Genomic DNA, 18,244 nt, shown 5'->3' with positions numbered 1-18,244 from the left:
TTATTTATTTCAGTATTTTTATTTGCAAAAATGTTAATTCAAAAGTATTCATACCCTGACAAGTAAAATGAAATTAATAGCTGACGCAGCTTTAGCAATAATAACCTCTTTAAAACGATTAGGATATCTGTGGCATGATTCTTTAGTGATTTTTGATCATTCTTCAACACAAAATTGTTCCAGTCCATTCAAATTCTGAGGACTTCTCTTGTGCACAGCCTTCTTCAACTCATACCAAAGATTCTCAATCGGATTTAGATCAGGACTTTGACCAGGTCATTCCAGAAGCTTGATTTTATTCTTCTTTAAGCATTCAGAAGTAGATTTTGATGTGTGCTTTGGATCGTTGTTGTATTGGAACTATTGTGCTTTAAACCAAGTTTTGTAGTGGAGGGTTTCAGATGATTGGCCACTATCTTTTGGTATGCTATGGAATCCATTTTACCATGTATTTGAACTAAGCTTCCTGTACCATTAGAAGAAAAACAGCCCCATAGAAGGATATTACCACTTTCATGCTTGACAGTAGGTATGGTGTTCTTTTCTTTGTATGCCTCACCAGACTCTCCAAACGTAACAACAGTCAGCGTGACCAAATACCTCTTTTTTTTGTTTGTTTGGTTAATCACTCCACAAAACCTTTGACTAGAAATCATATTCATCATTCAGATGCTGTTTTGTCCTTGTGATGTTTTCCTAAGAATTGCTTTTTCCTTGGCCTGCGACCATGGAGACCGTTACCAAGCAGTACTTTACTTATGGTTGAAATGGAAACCCCAGGCCCACTTCCAGCCAATTGACTTTGAATCTCTTTGGCAGTCAATCTCGGGTTGTTATTAACTTTCTTGACAATTCTTCTACTTGTTCTTCAAGAAATAACCTTCTTTCTTCCAGATCAATGGTGCATTGTGACAGTATAATGAGTCTTGTACTTCTTGGTAATAGAAACTATAGTTGAAAATGCTTTTAAATCTTCTTGTATCCTTCTCCAGCTTTATGACAATAAATAATTCAGATAGCTCTTTTTCCCTATATTGACTTATTGGTAATGCCACCAAACATCCTATGCCTAACCCTTTTATGCTCTGTAAGAATGTTCACCTACAACCCAGTATTTTCTAGAATTTTCTACAATTTAGCTCTGCATTATCATATTGAAATTCCTAGCATATGGTAGACAATACTATCATAGCATCAAAGGGTATGATACTTTGTAATTCACACTTTTGGAGTTTTGCAAGAAAAATTGCTGAAATAAGTCATTGTAGACATCTGTTTCTTGTAGGGATGAAACCATTTTTCGATAGTTTGATATATCTTGATTTAGCAAGATTCATGAATCATATCGCTAACATTTTTTTAATTCTTCGATTCGTAGAAAACGATAGTCGCATATTCACTAAGCGTGGCTGGAAGCAGAACAGCATAGTAAACAACATTATTTTAAGTTTATCAACAAAACTGCGCCGAATGCCTTGCCTTGCTATTTACAGTATTTCTGCCACAGACAAGCAGTGGGCGTGCTCTTCTTTGCCTGCTCGTATTAACTAGCATCTGATTTACTGGTCCCATCTTGCCAGCGAATCAGTTTTGAAAATTGTTTATTAGTACGCCCCTCTGTATTCACTGTGCAAAAAAAAAAAAAAATGCACCACCTTGTATCTAAAGGATCAGCTAGCGGGTATGCAATTTGTGGTAAGTAAATTAGTATTATTATTTTTATTATTTATTATTATTATTATTATTATTATTATTATTATTATTATTATTATTTATTATTATTATGTTTTAGGATGGGATTTCCGCATTGTGTTTCACAGATAGTGAAGGCTAGATGGTACAGTATTAACAAGATGCAATGCATAATGCTGCAGCTGTCGCTGTATTAAAAAAAAAAAAAAAAGTTTTTCGTAAACTTGTGTCTAGTTTATATAGCTTACATTCCAAAGTACTGTAATCTGTTTGGAATAAATATTTTATAAACACTCCTGTAATATGTGAAACTTGCTAGGCTTGTTGCGAATGTTGTGTTTTTTTTTTTTTCCTCTTGACGCTACCAAGGCATAATTACCCCTCGCATTCAATTGTTGTGCACAAGCTTTTACTGAACTGCAATGATATTAAAATAATAATGTCGTGAGGAGAGGAATGCACTGAAAATGTATGGTGCAATCATCTATGTTTACTAGAACGATTATATTTTGTGTGCCCAGTTAATCAATTGCTATTTTGAGGCTTAACTGACAGCCCTAGTGTGTACTTTCACTACAAAAAAATGTATAGCGGGAAAATGCAGGACCATATGATGTACATCCAATCCGGAGAATGTGGCAAAAGCTTCAAACAGGCCCTTCCGTACTTAGCACCCGGTGGAGTTAAAAAACGTCAGCAGTCAAGCAAGCTCATTTTAATAACAGGCATTTTTTTCCAGTGCGGCGCCCTCCCTATACTGCGCTCCATTCCACCCTCAAACTATATCATTTTAATATGTGCATTAAAATGTACACATTATAAGCTATTATGCCACCAGAAAAACAGGCTACCTCGGGTAACGTTCATAACGGTATTGAAATGTGTTTTCTCAGATTGTAAGTGAAATAACGACACAAAAGGAATAAAAAAGGAATATGCATAAAGAACATCATGCCCATACTGCTCTATTCCATACTTACAGGTACAAAATTATTTATTTATTTTGCAGACTATTTGAAAAAAAAAAAAATGAGACTAATTAGCAGTATGTGTGTAAAGCAAGTACTTTAAATGTATTGAAAAAAATACAGATGCTTCATATTTTGTAATTATGTACTGTTTCTAAGTAGATTTAAATAAATAAAAATGTGTAAATAAAGCAGGAGGAGGAAAAAAGCTTGCAGTCCCAATTTGTGAATGACAATGTAGCGGATGGTTTGAAGGCAATGTATTCGATTTACAGTGAAGTGCTAAATGTCAAGTTTTGCTAGGTGGCAATTAAAAAAAAAAAAAAAAAAAAGTTAATGACCCATTGCAACAGAAGTAATGAATGATTTTTCTGCATGCTTTCACCTAGTGATTGAATGGATGACAAGAGGAGAGAGAGTGGCAAAGCTTCAGGAACTGAATTATTACAACCACCTAGAACCTAGTTCTCTTCAGGAACTGAATTATTTATTCATGTTGAGGAAACTAAGCTAATTGTCTAACCTGTTCTTAAATAGTTTGCAATGTCTGTTTTAAAGGGTTCTAAACATTGCAGGAAGAACACATGTAAGAACTTTAAAAGATACCGCTGTGCTTGCAGATTATTTAAACAGTTTAACAAGTCAGTAGCTGTGTGTGTGTGTGTCTACAGGCAATACAAATATATATATATATATATATATATATATATATATATATATATATATATATATATATATATATGTGTGTGTGTGTTCAATTACGATATTGCAAGTGCTAGTCTTTTGTGCAGTCATGAGAAAGATGACTTCTCGTATTGGTTAGTCTAAGAGTGCGTGCATAATTTGGTAAGCAAAGCATTTATGTGGGGCATGTGGTTCTAAATCTCTGTGTTGAGCAGCATTTGCTTTCTCAGTTTACCCACAAGGTCTGTGACTAATCCAGCAACTGTAAGGATTTTGTCCATATGTTCTCTTTTAATCGTAGACATTTGAGCTTCCTGTTGGCAGTGAAAAAAATTGATTTATCAACCCTGGTGTTTTGAGAGGGAGGTGGTTGTAATGGCAGCCCTGTTGATTGTAACCTGTCATTGATATGAGATTCTGGATCACAGTTTGGCGCCTTGGTAGATGTGTATTTTTAGTAATGTTTGTGTAATATGTGCAGCCTTGTATTTGAAAAGGATGTAACCAAATCCAACTTTCAAATTACTGTTTTCTCCCTTATATTCTGTTTTAAAGGCATAAGTTGTTAATAAAATACCTTGAAATGGCCCTTTTTAATTGGTAGATTGAAAGGGTACAGTATGTCTTATTTAAGCAACAGAAGTGTTACAGTGCAGATGTTTAATCTCCCTTAAAGTTTAATGAAACACGTGCCCTTAAACTGGCACTTATTTGTAGTTCCTGCCAGCTGCTTTTATGGGTCAGGTCAAGATGCAGGAGGAGAATTGAAAAATACCTTGTGTTGGTGGCTGAATTACAATGACAAGCTTTCACATCGCCCCCTCCTCTTATTAATATTCCCTTTGATGTGCGTTTGTAAAACAGTGGATTGGCTGTTAATCTTTGGGATCTCAAGGGCTTTTGGCACTCTGCCATAATTGATGTGTTCACATGGCTGCTGTCTGACTACTAGTGATTGGATAGGGGTGCAATCTGAATCCATGATGTTTTTAAATTATATTTGATAAACTGCGTTAGTAACCTCTTCATTCAGAAAGTCTGAACATGTGCACTCTGACGACACACACATTTTTTTGAAGCCTCAACAGCCTAACCAAGCCTCACGATTGTTAAATTGTTCCTACCTTCAGTCATATCTGATATGACAAATACACTGAGCAGCTTCGATTTTACTGGAATTTGTGGTTTCATGTTGCTTTTGGGTGTTTGTTTTTTGTGTTGCATGCACAGGTCTATCGTTCCTATGTTCCCGATGAGATACGTCCATGAGGCCAACTTACTGTCCCGCCTAATCTCATGTTTTACACTGAAGCAGGGTTCTTAAACACTACGTCAGACTGTAAAATGAGCTATGGGCCTCCATTCTAACATACTTTTCCTGCCTCCTGTCTAAAATACAGCTGAAATGACTCTTGCCATTTATCAGTTGTCTGAACTGACTCCATTTAAGATTACTTTTTAGAATACTTTTTTTTTTGTTAAGTAATTAACAGTAATTGCACAGCACACATTTTTGAAAAGTCTCTTTTTTATTACAATGATTTTCCTGCTGTATTATAGCTACTGTATTTAATTTCCCAAGATTAGCTTCAGATTTAGCCCCAGCTGTTCTCTGTTCAACAGAGTGTGTAAGGAAACAATCCTAGTTTGCACCATTTTTCAGTTTTGAAATTGTTCTGGACGATTGGCACAGCCTGCTTTTTCTTTTTTCGTTGTGTGTGTTTTTTTTGTTTGTTTTTTTTGTCTATTGCTACTTTAATTAAAACCAATTACCGTTCTCCACTGTACCCCCCAACACACATGCACGCATATGCACACACACATACATGCGTTATTATGTCAGATCGTTTAGTCTCTTCTGCAGTGTGTTAATCTTTGTTTAGATGTGTTACTCCAATGAGGCTGCATCACACCAGTCTTTTATCACCTTCATGTTGTATTCTGTAACCTATGTTCTTTGTGTAGAAAATTACTTTTTTTTTTTTTTTATCATACGTTTTTATATTTATATTGTCTTGTGTTTTTTTTTTTGTTTTTGTTTTTTTTGGATGAATAGCAAGGCTGCTACTCTGCATATGCAGTACCAAAACCTGGGAACAATCAAGTCGCAATAACAGTGAAAACAGATATGCATCTGTTTCTGACATTAACTTTCTTCAATCTGACAGGCTGCCACCACCAGCTGTTTGACTCATGTGTCTTCTTTTTTCTATGGAGATGGCTGCCTCTTTGCTTTATAATGGGCTTTCAGTAATCTTTCAGGATACTCCTTGAAAAAACATGTTGACAGGACAATCTTTAAAAATGCAGTAATATTAGGTGGTGTTACACCTTTTATAGAATACTTGCAATAAAGCAGGGTCGGAAATATCTTGTCTCTAGGGCCACACAACACTTTGTATCTCCTTTCCAGATTGGTGACATGTTCACAATGTAACCAAAGGGATTTTGTAAAACCTGCATTGCTGCTACAATTTTGGTGCACAGTTAATTTGACCAATAAATGTCAGTCGTCAGGAATTTTGCAAATAAAATGGGGGTCCATTACCAGGGATTTAACTATGTTTCTAGACTTCCTTACTTGTTCTGCTAGTTTTCCCATGACATCCAGAAACCTGTGGTGATAACAGACACACTAAATAAATCACAGTTGGTTTACTGTTGCAGCGGTAGAATTGGTCAATGTTAAAAAATGAGCCTTGCATTAACGTAGTTTTCCATCAAGCCCCAGGCTTTTAAAGTATGTTTTTTTTGGTTTTTTTTCCCCTCCCCAATGCTGTTGGAGAAAGACCCAAGTACCAGTTTATTGCTCCTTCGCTCTATATGTTGCACATTAGGCATTCATTAGCAGATTACAAAGCATTCACAATGACCCTTGCTCCCCTGACCTTTCTTTACAACCCTCTACCCCCACCCCCCCAAAAAAAATAGCTACTGACCTAAAAGAAGAGCACAGTAAACTGATCTTGTTAGGCAGGACACAAAACAACCTTTATGTATTTTGATGTCATTGTTAAAGCTGCTGTCTAGCCTCGAGCACAGAGTAATAGAAAATAATATCCTTTTTTCTGGCTTAACTATAACCCGGAAAGGCTGGTTTAACTTGCTGTTGACTGCATAAATATACATTCTTGAGTTGAGTGTGTTTCTGGTTTCTATTTGGTGGTGTACATTGCTGAATTTTATATTTAAATAAGGGCTATTGTTTTAGAAGAGGTATTCACAAAACATATCTGTTCTCAACAAGAATTGTATGCCGGTATTGGTAATGGACACCATGACAAAAATATAACATCTGTGAAAAAACATCGCAAAATAATCATGCAGCATTTTAAGTCTTAACAAAACCAAGTTACTGTTATTCAGAGCACATAAACTTGACAGATGAGTGCTTTGATGGTCTACTGAAAGCGTGCAATTGTAGAATGCTTGGGTAGCCACAAATCACACATTCCTTTTAATATTTCCTATTCCCTTTTCTTGGAATGTACAGTACCTGTAGATGTATGAATTGCCCAAAGTAATTATTTCACTTTTTTTTTTCTCTAGGTGGATCCTTTGTTTACAGTGCCTGCACCACCTCCTCCAATTTCTAGCAGTATACCACCACAGCTCCTGCCTTCCTATTTTGTTCCATCCTCAAACATTTCTGCCCCAACTGAACAACTGTTAGTAAGGACTCGTTCAATGGGAGTAAATACATGTGAAGCTGGAGCTGTAACGGAACCAGAATGCCTTGGGCCGTGTGAACCTGGAACTAGTGTTAACCTCGAGGGCATTGTATGGCATGAAACCGAAGAAGGTAAGAAACGTGGGTTTTCTCCCAAATCATTTTTTTTTCCCATTGGCTTTTTAGTTGTAATGTTCGAATATTAAAAAAAAGGGTTTAGCTGTAATTTCACTTAAGACTCAATTTTAGTTGTTCGAGACCTGAGATGTTAACAGTTTTTCAGTGCTGTCACTTGTTGTCGGTATCCCCAATCTGTGAGTTTAAAAGACTCCTGAGTAAAAGGGTTCAAATCCAACATACCTCAACATAATCTCAACAAAAGTGAAATGTAGTTCAGCTGTAGGGTTAGGAATTTATTTATATGTTAGGGGTGGCTTAGAATAATTGAAATAATTATAATTGCTCGAGCACTCATTTATTACTATGGTACTCTAATAATAATAAAATCTCTTCATAAATGTAAGTTCAATGTATAGTAGCGACCCGGTCAGTTCAGGTTGTCAGACATTTGTTTGTTTCATCTGGCCCTGTGCATCTTATCTGTATTGTTCTGGGATGGGACGATACCACTAGTTTTGGTAGCGTGCGTGCGTGTTTGTGAGCCACTGTTGGGAGCTGATCATGTCATCTAGACGCCCTTGCTCTGCCCATGACATGATCACGAAAATAAGGAAGTTATAAGCCCGCCCATCTAGCAACAAAGCCGTAATTTTGACTGACTTGAATACATGTTTTTATATATATAATCATGTATCTATACTGGACCTGGCAGCCATCAATTTCTTTGTTTTGAACAAGGAAGGCACCAGAGAAAATACCAGTAGGAGAGATTTCATCCTGAAGCTAGCCACAGCTCTTTGGCAGAAACATTTTGATCAGAAAATTGCAAAGCAGCAGGCTGCAGCAGCTCAGCCTGGAATGACACACTTGTTACTTTCATTTTAAATTAAAAACTACTTTCATTTTTACAGGTTTGTATGTACTATACCTCTTTACACAGTAGTTTCTTCTGAAATGTTTATTTTATTTTTGTTTTTTTTTTTTGTTTTAATTTATTGAAGTAGTGCTTTTATATGTGGTAAGTTAGAAAATAAACCCTTTTTATGTTTAATTGTTCATTTTAAATACGTTGTTTCGGTTGTGCAGATGTTTGATATGATGTGCTTGATTAAAACTTTTGAGTTGTATCTGATAGATTGTCTTTCATTTTAATATTGATGTTTAAAATGTACCGTCATAATAAGTGCAGACGGCAGTTTTAGATATAAGTATAACCGCGGCGGTTCTAGTGTTAACGTGATCATTATTGTGGCGCATATGTAGAACAATATTGTCTGGCATTAGGTTCGAGTACTCAAAATTTAACGGTCGAGCACTCGAGCACTAAATTACTAGAAATTCCCACCCCTAATATATAATATGGGTGTGTATAAAAAAGGGCTGTGTAGTGCTGATACATTAAGGAGACATTTTGTTTTTTTGTGGATTTTGCCAGCACAGTTCATTCTACCACAAATAATCCAAGACGCTGCTATGTTAGGTCCAGCTAAGCTGCTGTTTATTGAAATGTTTAACCAGCTTTGGAATGTGTGTTTTTTTTTTTTTTCCCCTGTGTAGAATGAAAGGACTTGTAGTGGCTTTTAATAGTCGTTCATGTAGAATAAACTGGTCTTCTGACCCTATGCAGATTTTCTGCCTGACTGATAGCAGTGCCTGTAACGTTGTGTGTGTGTGTGTGTGTGTTTTTTTTATGTCGTTCCTCAGGTTTATTGAAAAGAATTTACCTCTGAAATGTACACTGCATTATAAAGTGTTACAGTACTGTGTATTGAACAGTAAGGGCTGCTTGTTCAAACATATCCAGTTTCATTTTATTCTCTTAGGAATATCAGAATCTTGTTTCCTTATTTATTTCTTATCAGACGACTGATTTAAGCCTTGAGCATATAGTATTTCTTGTAATTCTGGAGAACGGAATGCAGTACAAACTGTACCAGACGTGCTGTAGATAATTTTTGGTGGACAATGAGAATCCCATGGTTTTTGTTTTGTTTCTTTACTGTAAAGAATGAATGCAGAAATAAATAGTTATTTTTAGTTTCACATTCCTTGGTGTCATGGTTTCAGTTAAAGTTCTTTATCTGCAGGTAAACACTGAACTAAAGTGATTTGTGGACACAACTGTCTTGGCTGCGAAAAAAGATAAAGCTAAACACAGAATTGTATTACTGAGTCGATATTAATTTGAGTCTATAGTGTCTGCAATTTTGTTTCATTGTAGTATAGGTTTCTGAAGTATTGAAGTACTGTGCAATCACGATTGGGGTAGATGCCATACATTTTGATTTGCTTTTGGTATACTGTATCATAATACTGCAGTAGTGTGTGTGTTGTGGGTGTTTTTTTTTTTTTGTTTTGTTTTGTTTTTTAAAGCAGAATTCCTATCTGCTGTACCATTCTAGTTTTGTTAGCCTTTGTCATGAAATAAATAAAAATTAATAAATGTGGTGTGGCTTGCTGTTTTATGCCCCATAATCATTAGTAAAGACATTCTGAACTCTGAAAAGCATTGTGCCTAAGGCACTCGTTTTTACAAGGAGATCAGATGTCGGGTTGAATGCGTGTTCTTCCTCACTGGGAAACAGATAGCATTGGGCTAGAAAGCTTTAGAAGGTGTTGCTCACACTGCATTACAGTTTGCCTAGAAATACAAGAGGACATCAAGGGTCTAGGGTCAGGGTTTGTGTGTGTGCAAGTCTTTTGTCCTTTCTAATAGGGAAATGGCTGCTCAGTTTGCTTTTCATTTTTTGTAATTTTGTTGTTGTTTTTTGCATGGGCCAGGTTTATTTTGGGGAGATGATTGTACTGATCTGAAAAATGATAGCGTTAAACAATTTTTGGTTGTAAATTTGTGTCATGTGTTCAAGCTGTTGTGAATCATTTTAATCTAAACATCACCACAAAGCTGAATCTGCCTTTCTGCATGGAAAACCAGCTAAACAATGCCCTTATTTAAATGCAAATGCAGCATAGCAAGTGACACTCAACATCTTGGATAGGTTTCAGCCACAGCCAACTGAATAAAAGGGCAGACAATACTGTGTGTGAATCTCTTAAACTGCAGTACAGTACAGAAGTACTACATATCCTGCATCCCACCAACAGAATGAAATCCAATACTGGCTCCCCTGAGCCTCTTCTACATACACAGTAAAGTTATTCCTTGTTTGAATTAACATACTGTAGGCAAAAGGGAGAGCGAGGAGAATCTGACTTGAGCTGATTGGTCTGTGGCTAGCAGAATGTGAAGCAGATTGCTGCAGTATCAGAGTGGGTGGGGGAGGGGTACTGCTGGGAGCGTTCAGGGTGTAGTTGCATACAGCAACACTTGCTTCACTCAACAAAATTAGTCACATTCAGCGGCATGGCATGACAAGCCAAATTGTCATTTACATAGCACTTTAAGATGTGGCAGCATTGAGCTTGCAAGGGCTCTGGGTAAGAATCCCAGTGCAAGGATTGACTTGCTGTGTGTAATTTACGTTTTCATTGAAAATCATTTTCTGGTATTCACATTATGAATCTGTTTCTATAGCTCAACGTTTTAAGATTACATTTTTATTTATTTATTTTTTATTTTGTTATCTTGCTGGTTCAATTTTATTTATTCTTATTTATTTTTGTGAATTTTAGAAATCACCATATGTGTAGGGCTTGTTTTCTGTTTTACCCGATTGACAACCGAACCCACCCCCCACCCCCCCCCCCAGCTGAAGACCTATTTAGAAAATTATTTTTGTATTTGTTTTAAACCGACTGTTTTAAGTTTTGGTTATATATTTTAAATGATGTCAATCATGCACCACTCTTTCTACATAAAGAAAATGGTTTCCAGCCAGGCGTGTATAAAGACATTGCAACTGACCAATCATCAATTTTCTGGAACTGTGCTACGAGCATCAATGTGTAATTTGCTTACCAACAGGCTTAACGACCAAGAACCCAAACAAATCAGCAACATGGCGTCGGCAGTTTGTTTTCATGACGTTACGGTTTTATTCAGTGATGAACTGAAAAAAGTTATTGTAAATATGACTGCTGTACAGTTATGCTTCTACGAATGCATATTAAAGTCCCCTTTCAATTCGAAGACGACCACCACTACATTAGGCATGGGATATTCCTGCCCTTCGGGTAGGTATTGCTGAGCTCTCTATCCCAGAGCTGCCGAAAGGCCCCTTCCTGGGATGAGGCAGTTGGTCCCACCTACTGTGGGAATAAAACCATCGTTCGCAGGAAGATCCTCCTCTTTTTCCCTCTCAAGACGGTACGGTAAGACCTCTGTGTTGAGCTGAGCGTGTTGATAGAAAAGAGCTTCTTGAGTCGATTCGAGCTACTTGTATTTCCCCTGCATTTGTGCTGAAAGCCGGTTAGCCGCTTTCCTGGAATCAACCACTTTTTACCTTTCTGTCTTTTAGCGGCCTCCCCGCTTGCATGATAGGCCGCTCTGTTTTATCTGTCTGTCGTGTGTGAGTAACTGCCTGAGCAGTCATTCACGAATGATTGTCTTTTCTTCCTGAGAGTACATGTGTTCTCCTCGGGGTAGGCGTTGCCGTATCCCCGCTGCTGAGTAACCCTTCCAGCCGCACTCTCCTCCATGGGGCTAGGCCTTGCCTCATCCCCATTGTCGAGGTATACCCTGCCGTCCGCAAGGCCTGCCACCTCGGTGAGTCAGGCCTTGTAACAAACGGTGTACTCTCTCTCCCTTTACATCTTTCTACCATGTTTTATTGTCTGCTTAAACTCTCCCAGCGTCCCCCACAGTACACGCTACACACTGACCAGGTGTGTGTGTTGACCACGTGGTTAGGGTAGGCACATTGCATAGCAGCCTCCCCAGTGCTGCAGTACCACAGTGCATACATAGCCTGTGATATATATTATCTTGGGGCACAGGTGCTTGGTATAAGTGGCACACGGTGCCCAGCGCCTCAGCAGTAGTGCACACCAGCGCTGCATGGTATGCAGTGCACTTAGTGCCCTCAATGCTCGGTGTGCGCAGTGCTCGGTTCCCACAGTGCATGTGTGCACACGTGCCGATACCTCTACCACTAGTGCGATTACGCACGGTACGCAGTTCACATAGTGTACGGTACATGATACGCGCGACGCTTGGTACGCACAGTGCAAACTAGTTGCGTACACACTGCTCAACCTAGTGTATAGCTTGCAGTGCTGCACAGTACCCAGTGTAAAGAGGATACTCTGTGTGCATGGGACTCAGCATACATGGTGCATGCAGTGTACGTAGTGCACGGTGCAGATGTAAACTGGTAGTACACTAGTGCTTTTAAGGTGCTGCATGTACGCAGTGCACAAGGTGCTCACTGTACCCAGTCTACGGTGCGCAGTGTTAATACCCTTGCTGCAACTCTAGTGGGTGTACACAATAAGTTAACACTTAAAAAATAGTGTTCAGTGCAGTGTAAGCAGTGTTTCAGTGCTGTGCACAAAGCCAGGCCCATGTTGGGGTCTCATCCCTGTACAGCCTGCAATGCCAGCATCCCACAGCAGGACAAGCACTCCCTCTTCGTGCGGTGCTTGGGCATCTCACATGCTACCATGGCCCTTGAGAGGGATGGGGCATGTAGTGTCTGTGGGGCCTTTCAGCCCAGACTGAAAGAAGCCCGTTTGGAGAGAGCCAGGAAGGCGAGTTCTTCGGCCGGACCATCAGTGGCTCTGGGTGCCCCAGACGACCTGTCTCGGGACCCCCTGTCGGACATTCCCAATGCACAAGCCGCCCGCAGTTGCTCCCCATCTCCACAAGCGAGACCGGTGAAGTATTCGAAGCGGGCTAGGGACTTTATGGACTTCAAGGCCCAGATGGCCCAGGTCCTGGAGCTATTGGTTAGACAGGTGCCAGAGACCCCTGTCCAAGCCCTGCTGCAGCCCCAATTGCCATACCCCCCCCCAAGGGAGGGCAGGGAGGGTGGGAAGGGCCGCCTCAGCTGGTGCAGGAGGATACGCTGTCCATAGCGGCCTCGGGTGAAGCTTCCTTCTTCTCCGAGACGCAAGTAGGTGAGACCCTTGCTGAGGAAGAGCCTTGCTCTGGGAGTGCCTCAGAGGCCAGTACCACCCCGCTGTCCAGCTCGGTCTCAGCACTCATGAGACATGCTGCAGTTTTTCTGCAGGTCCCCTGGACACCAGCAGCAGAACCATGCAGGTCCATTTTCTAGACACAGGTGCTGGCTCCTCACCCTCAAAGGTTCCCGGCCTTCCCAGATTTTATGGAGGAGGCACACTTCTCCTGGAACAGCCTGGCCTCTGGGCCCAGGCCACACCGCTCGCTTCCTTGGAAGGTGCGGATAAGCTCGGCCTGGTGAGGTTTCCCCCGGTAGACTCCACCATCGTGGCCCTGGTTAAGGCCCCACCAGTGGGTGGTCTTGCTAGAGACCTGGCGTGCCTGAATAATCAATGCAGGGTGACAGAGACTCATTTAAAGAGAGCCTATGCAGCAGAAGTGCAGGCAACTCGCTTGACTGATACAGCGAGTGTGCTGACCGCGTATTTGGATGGTATATTGCACGAGGCCCTGCTCCCTGAGCCTGTGGCCACGGAGCTGTGCCTCCTGTCCAGCACGCTGCTGCAGATCTCTGGTCTCCAAGGGCAAGCCCTCAGCCGGAGCCTGGCTAGCTTGGTTGTGGCTTGTAGACAGCTGAGGCTGACACAAGCCAGAGTCCCTGATGCGGATAACGCCACACTGCTTGACGCACCCATATCCCCAGTTCATACTTTTGGGTCAGATGTGGAGGAGATACTGCAAAGATCCCACCAGGAACGCGAAACGTCTCATCAGGTGGCCTCGTATAGCTGAAGTACCTGTCTATAAAGACAGCCTTCCTCTTGGCTATCACCTCCACTAAGTGGGTCAGTGAGATGCAGGCGCTGTCTGTGCACAGCTCCTTCATGCGTATTTGGGAAGATGGCAGCAGGGTGTCACTGCGCACCAAACCCGCTTTCCTCCTCAAGTTGATTACAGCCTTCCATATTAGATTGAGATTGAGATTGAATTTCCTATGCCCAGTGCGGGCATTGAAATGCTCTGTACATTAGAGAACAGGTCTTCGTCAATCTGACCAGCTCTTCGTCTTTCACGGGACACAGACCATAGGACAGCACCTCTCTAAGCAGCGTATGTCACACTGCATTCTTGATTGCGTATAATGATGCTGGCTTGCCCCCCCACCTGGTAGGGTAGCCGCACACTCCACTAAAGGGTTGGCTACATCGTGGGCCCTTTTCAAGGGTGCCTTGATGTCTGACATTTGTACTGCGGCTAGCTGGGATACACTGCATACTTTCTCCAGGTTCTACCGTATTAATGTGGTAGACCCTGCCTTGCTTTCTATAGGCACAAGGGTCCTTGAGGGTATAAGTTCATACTGCTAACCTCTGGGTTAGACAGTGTTGTGCATCCCTCATATGCTGCTGTTCCTTCTCCCTCGCGACGGCTTTGGTATACATTATCCCATACTTAATGTAGTGGTGGTGGAAAGGGAACGTTAGGTTACTTACCATAACCCTGGTTCCCTGAAAGAGAAGATGACCACCACTTGCAGGGTCGCTTTGGTCGCCCTCACGGGTTTGATGGAAAAATAGGAGGATCTTCCTGTGAGTGACAGTTTTATTCCCACAGTAGGCGGGACCGAGTGCGTCATCCCAGGAAGGGGCCTTTCGGCAGCTCTGGTATAGAGAGCGCAGCAATACCTACCCGAAGGGCAGGAATATCCCATACGTAATGTAGTGGTGGTCTTCTTCTCTTTCAGGGAGCCGGGGTTATGGTAAGTAACCTAACGTTTTTCTTGTGTATGACTGCCTAATTTATTATTATGATTAACAACATCATCATTGTTGTTGTTGTTGTTGTTGTTGTTGTTGTTGTTATTGTAGCTACATAAATATCAAACCTTAATCAGAGTGCCATGATGAATGTTTAAATACTTGGGGTAAAAAAATGTAAATAATGTGTATGCTGAGATTAATTACTACAGTATGGTCTGTCAAATGGGGTGGGCAGAAACAAAACCATTAGTGTGATAGAAACGTGGCGCAAACAAGTTCTGCATTGCTGGAGTCCTAATGTGGACATCCTCTCTTCAACACAGTATGTTAACGTTTGTCTACGTATCAGTGAAACGTACAGGCAGTGTGTTATAGTAACTGAAGTGCGATGTGTGTTGAGTGGTGTTTTATTTTTAATAACTGAAAATAACCGATTTTGCCAATTAATAATAAAAACCGGCCCCCAAACTAAACAAAAAAAATCAGACCCGGAAAATTCAAGCCCTGCTTACCATGTGTGATATATTTCAATGAGTATTTTTGGAAAGGCCCAGAGCTTAGCATAAGACGTCACAGTAGAAGACTTTTTATAGCACAGTAGTTTCATTAACTGCAGTGTTGCTAAGGCACCTTTTTTTCATTAATACTTTTCAGCACAAGCATTTGTGCTATACAAAAACAGAATCCTGAAAAGTATTTTATCATCAACATTTAAATAAGCCTCTGGTTTTCCAATAATTTGTGGTTTTAATTTACTAGTTACTTGATCACATTTTTTTTCTTCATCTGTAGCGTTCGCTATATGCTGTGGGTTGCCAAGGTATTGAAAAGAGTAGCTTTCTTCTGGAGTCCTGGTTAAAAACAAGCTAAAACCTAATTTAAATGAGGATTCTGTTGTTAAGATGAAATTGTGTATTGTGTACTTTAGTAAAAGTTTTCTGGTATGATGCAAACAGCATTGGAGTAGAAGAGGTAATTTGGAAATCACCAGTATATTACCCAAGTGGTTTTATTTCAATTTGTTCCTATTTCTGTCTGAAATGTTCAGAATTTGTACAGTTGGAATATTTGAAAAACGTTTGCTACAGTACCATTGGCTTTGACTGATATTTGGTCTATCTTGCGCTCATGTCCTGTATCTGTACAAACACAAGATTGGGTTAAACATTTAAATGTACTATAAAAGGTTGAAATCACGTGTGCTTTATACATTTTACACCAAAGGTTTCTTTTGATGGACATAAAGTGGCGTTTTGTTCAGTCGTGTGTTTCAGTGCAGTTTTAACTAAACTGAGCAGCCCAACCTTGTTGGAAATTAGCCATATGACCACTGTGTGTTTGTGTGGCCAGGGTGCATCTGAACCATCTGTTAGTGTTTTTTTTGGAATCCAGACTTCTTTCTGTTCCACGAAGGGAATGGAATATATGCTCAAAATGTGTTAAATTACATTCCTTACACTAAACAGTAACCTCAAATTCTTACTACTGTAACAGCATTTCAATTAATGGTTTTCCAGTTTAGTGTCACTGGATTTCCCCTAGATGTCTGTAAAAATGCTTGTGAATAAAGCAAAAAACTTTATGCATGAACCATAATCCTTAATTAAACAAACAATGAAAACTGATATCAGTAATTTCGCTGGAATGTACCATCTGTTATGAATCAGCCCAGTGTTTTTTAGACACAAAAATGAAAGTATTTGAAGTTCTAAAGTTTGAGTATGTAACAGTGTTTATTTTGGATAAAGCTTCCTAAAACTAAAAATTAATTTTTTTAAAACAAAGACATGAAAAAACATCAGTCTTCCCAAGATGCAGTTCAACTTAAAGCACATTTATTATCGGTTTATGGAATTTATTCAAAAAATTTGAACCAACAGGAGCAATAGTCTAACGGATACACTTCTGCAATCTGGAACTTTACCCTTAAGTGCAATGTAGAAGTGGTTTTGAGGTCAGGTTTGTACTGTAAAAGTGTATCTAGTTAAACTGTGTTAGTGCGGAGTATGAGCTGGGTGTACAGTAGCCTTAAGGGATAATGGACCGTATTCTGTCACTTGCTGTACAAAGAAGCGTGACATATGAATGTAGCTTTTATTAGAGATACAGTGATAAAATGCATTGCCTTTTTTGTTGTTGGATTATTGGCTTGTGTTAAGCTTCACCAGTACACCAAATAATCATTGCAAAGCCCCATTGGGAGTGTTATCATTTGGATGATTTATAGACTTTGACTTCTCTCTTTTGAATTTTGTAACTTATTTGGCCTTGAAAAATGCATGAAAATGTATCTGAAACCAAAAAATGTGGTGTAAGGCACGCTAGATAGCTAATGTTATACATAGGGCTTCTGTTTTTTGGTTTTAACTGATAAAACCTGATTAAAACACCCCCCGATTACAAAAAAAATAAAATCGTTGGATAGCCAATAGGCACTGAGAAAACTGTGGAAATGGTTAATCAATTCACGATGACTTTACCCTTTTCCCATTAGAAAATAAAACCTACTACAAAAGTAATAATAAACATATATCCCAGTGCTGCTGGGCAGTGTCTCGCCTTCCTGACTTGCATCTATCATTGATTCGTTCTAAAGACTTTAAACCCGCCCCAACTACTGAGCGACAGCACATTCCTTCATTTCTGTTGGAAACTCTGCTTGCAAGATTTAAAACGAGATTACAATCAGGATGGAGGCTTGTTAGCTGGATTTAAAGCTGTGTTACAGTTAAGATATGGAGGATTTCAAACCAGAATTGTGGCGAAATGCACAAAAATGCCTACACGGAAAAAACCAAGAATGTGCCTGTGACTATAGAGAAGACATTGTGGAAGACAGCAAAGGAAAGAAGGTACAACTTAAGTGTGCAAGTATTGTAGAATTACTGCTATACATATTTTGACAGAAGAAAAAATGCTCAAGCATTTTGGAAAGTAACCAAAAATGCTAATTTCATACAGTAATATCAAAAACAAAATTCCTAAAAAAAACAATTTACATAAAACTCGAAAATAGCTAAAAATATGCACTGAAAAGTACAATTAATAAAACCCCAAAAAACAGAAGCCCCCTATATTATTATTATTATTATTATTATTATTATTATTATTATTATTATTATTATTATTATTATTATTTCAGAAAAGGTTTATTTTAATACATTGCAGAGGGCTGTATGCAGTAGAGCACTGTATTTTGAATGTGATTGGCATAACATCCCTGCCTCAAGTCCTTACCATTGTTTGCTCAAGGGGTAAAGGTAATGCTGGGGTTTGACAAAAAATGCTATGCCAGTCTAGACAAGAAAGTGACAGGAAATAAGCTGGA

The 18,244-nt window shown here is 39.5% G+C and overlaps 1 protein-coding gene across 3 annotated transcripts in view; it reads left to right on the top strand.

The window, feature by feature from the left end:
- The window catches only part of LOC121315515 (zinc finger protein 608-like), a 53,738-nt gene that overhangs the window by 16,990 nt on the left and 18,504 nt on the right, over positions 1 to 18,244 (top strand). For all 3 annotated transcript variants that reach the window (XM_041249676.1, XM_041249685.1, XM_041249668.1), the window contains one exon: positions 6,894 to 7,146. In XM_041249676.1, the coding sequence (XP_041105610.1) occupies positions 6,894 to 7,146 (253 nt within the window). The remainder of the gene's footprint in view (positions 1 to 6,893; positions 7,147 to 18,244) is intronic.

This window comes from Polyodon spathula, chromosome 1 (assembly GCF_017654505.1).
Source record: "Polyodon spathula isolate WHYD16114869_AA chromosome 1, ASM1765450v1, whole genome shotgun sequence".
Taxonomy (NCBI): domain Eukaryota; kingdom Metazoa; phylum Chordata; class Actinopteri; order Acipenseriformes; family Polyodontidae; genus Polyodon; species Polyodon spathula.
The sequence above is the reverse complement of the archived record's forward strand: the minus strand, read 5'-3'. Positions and strand labels throughout refer to the sequence as shown.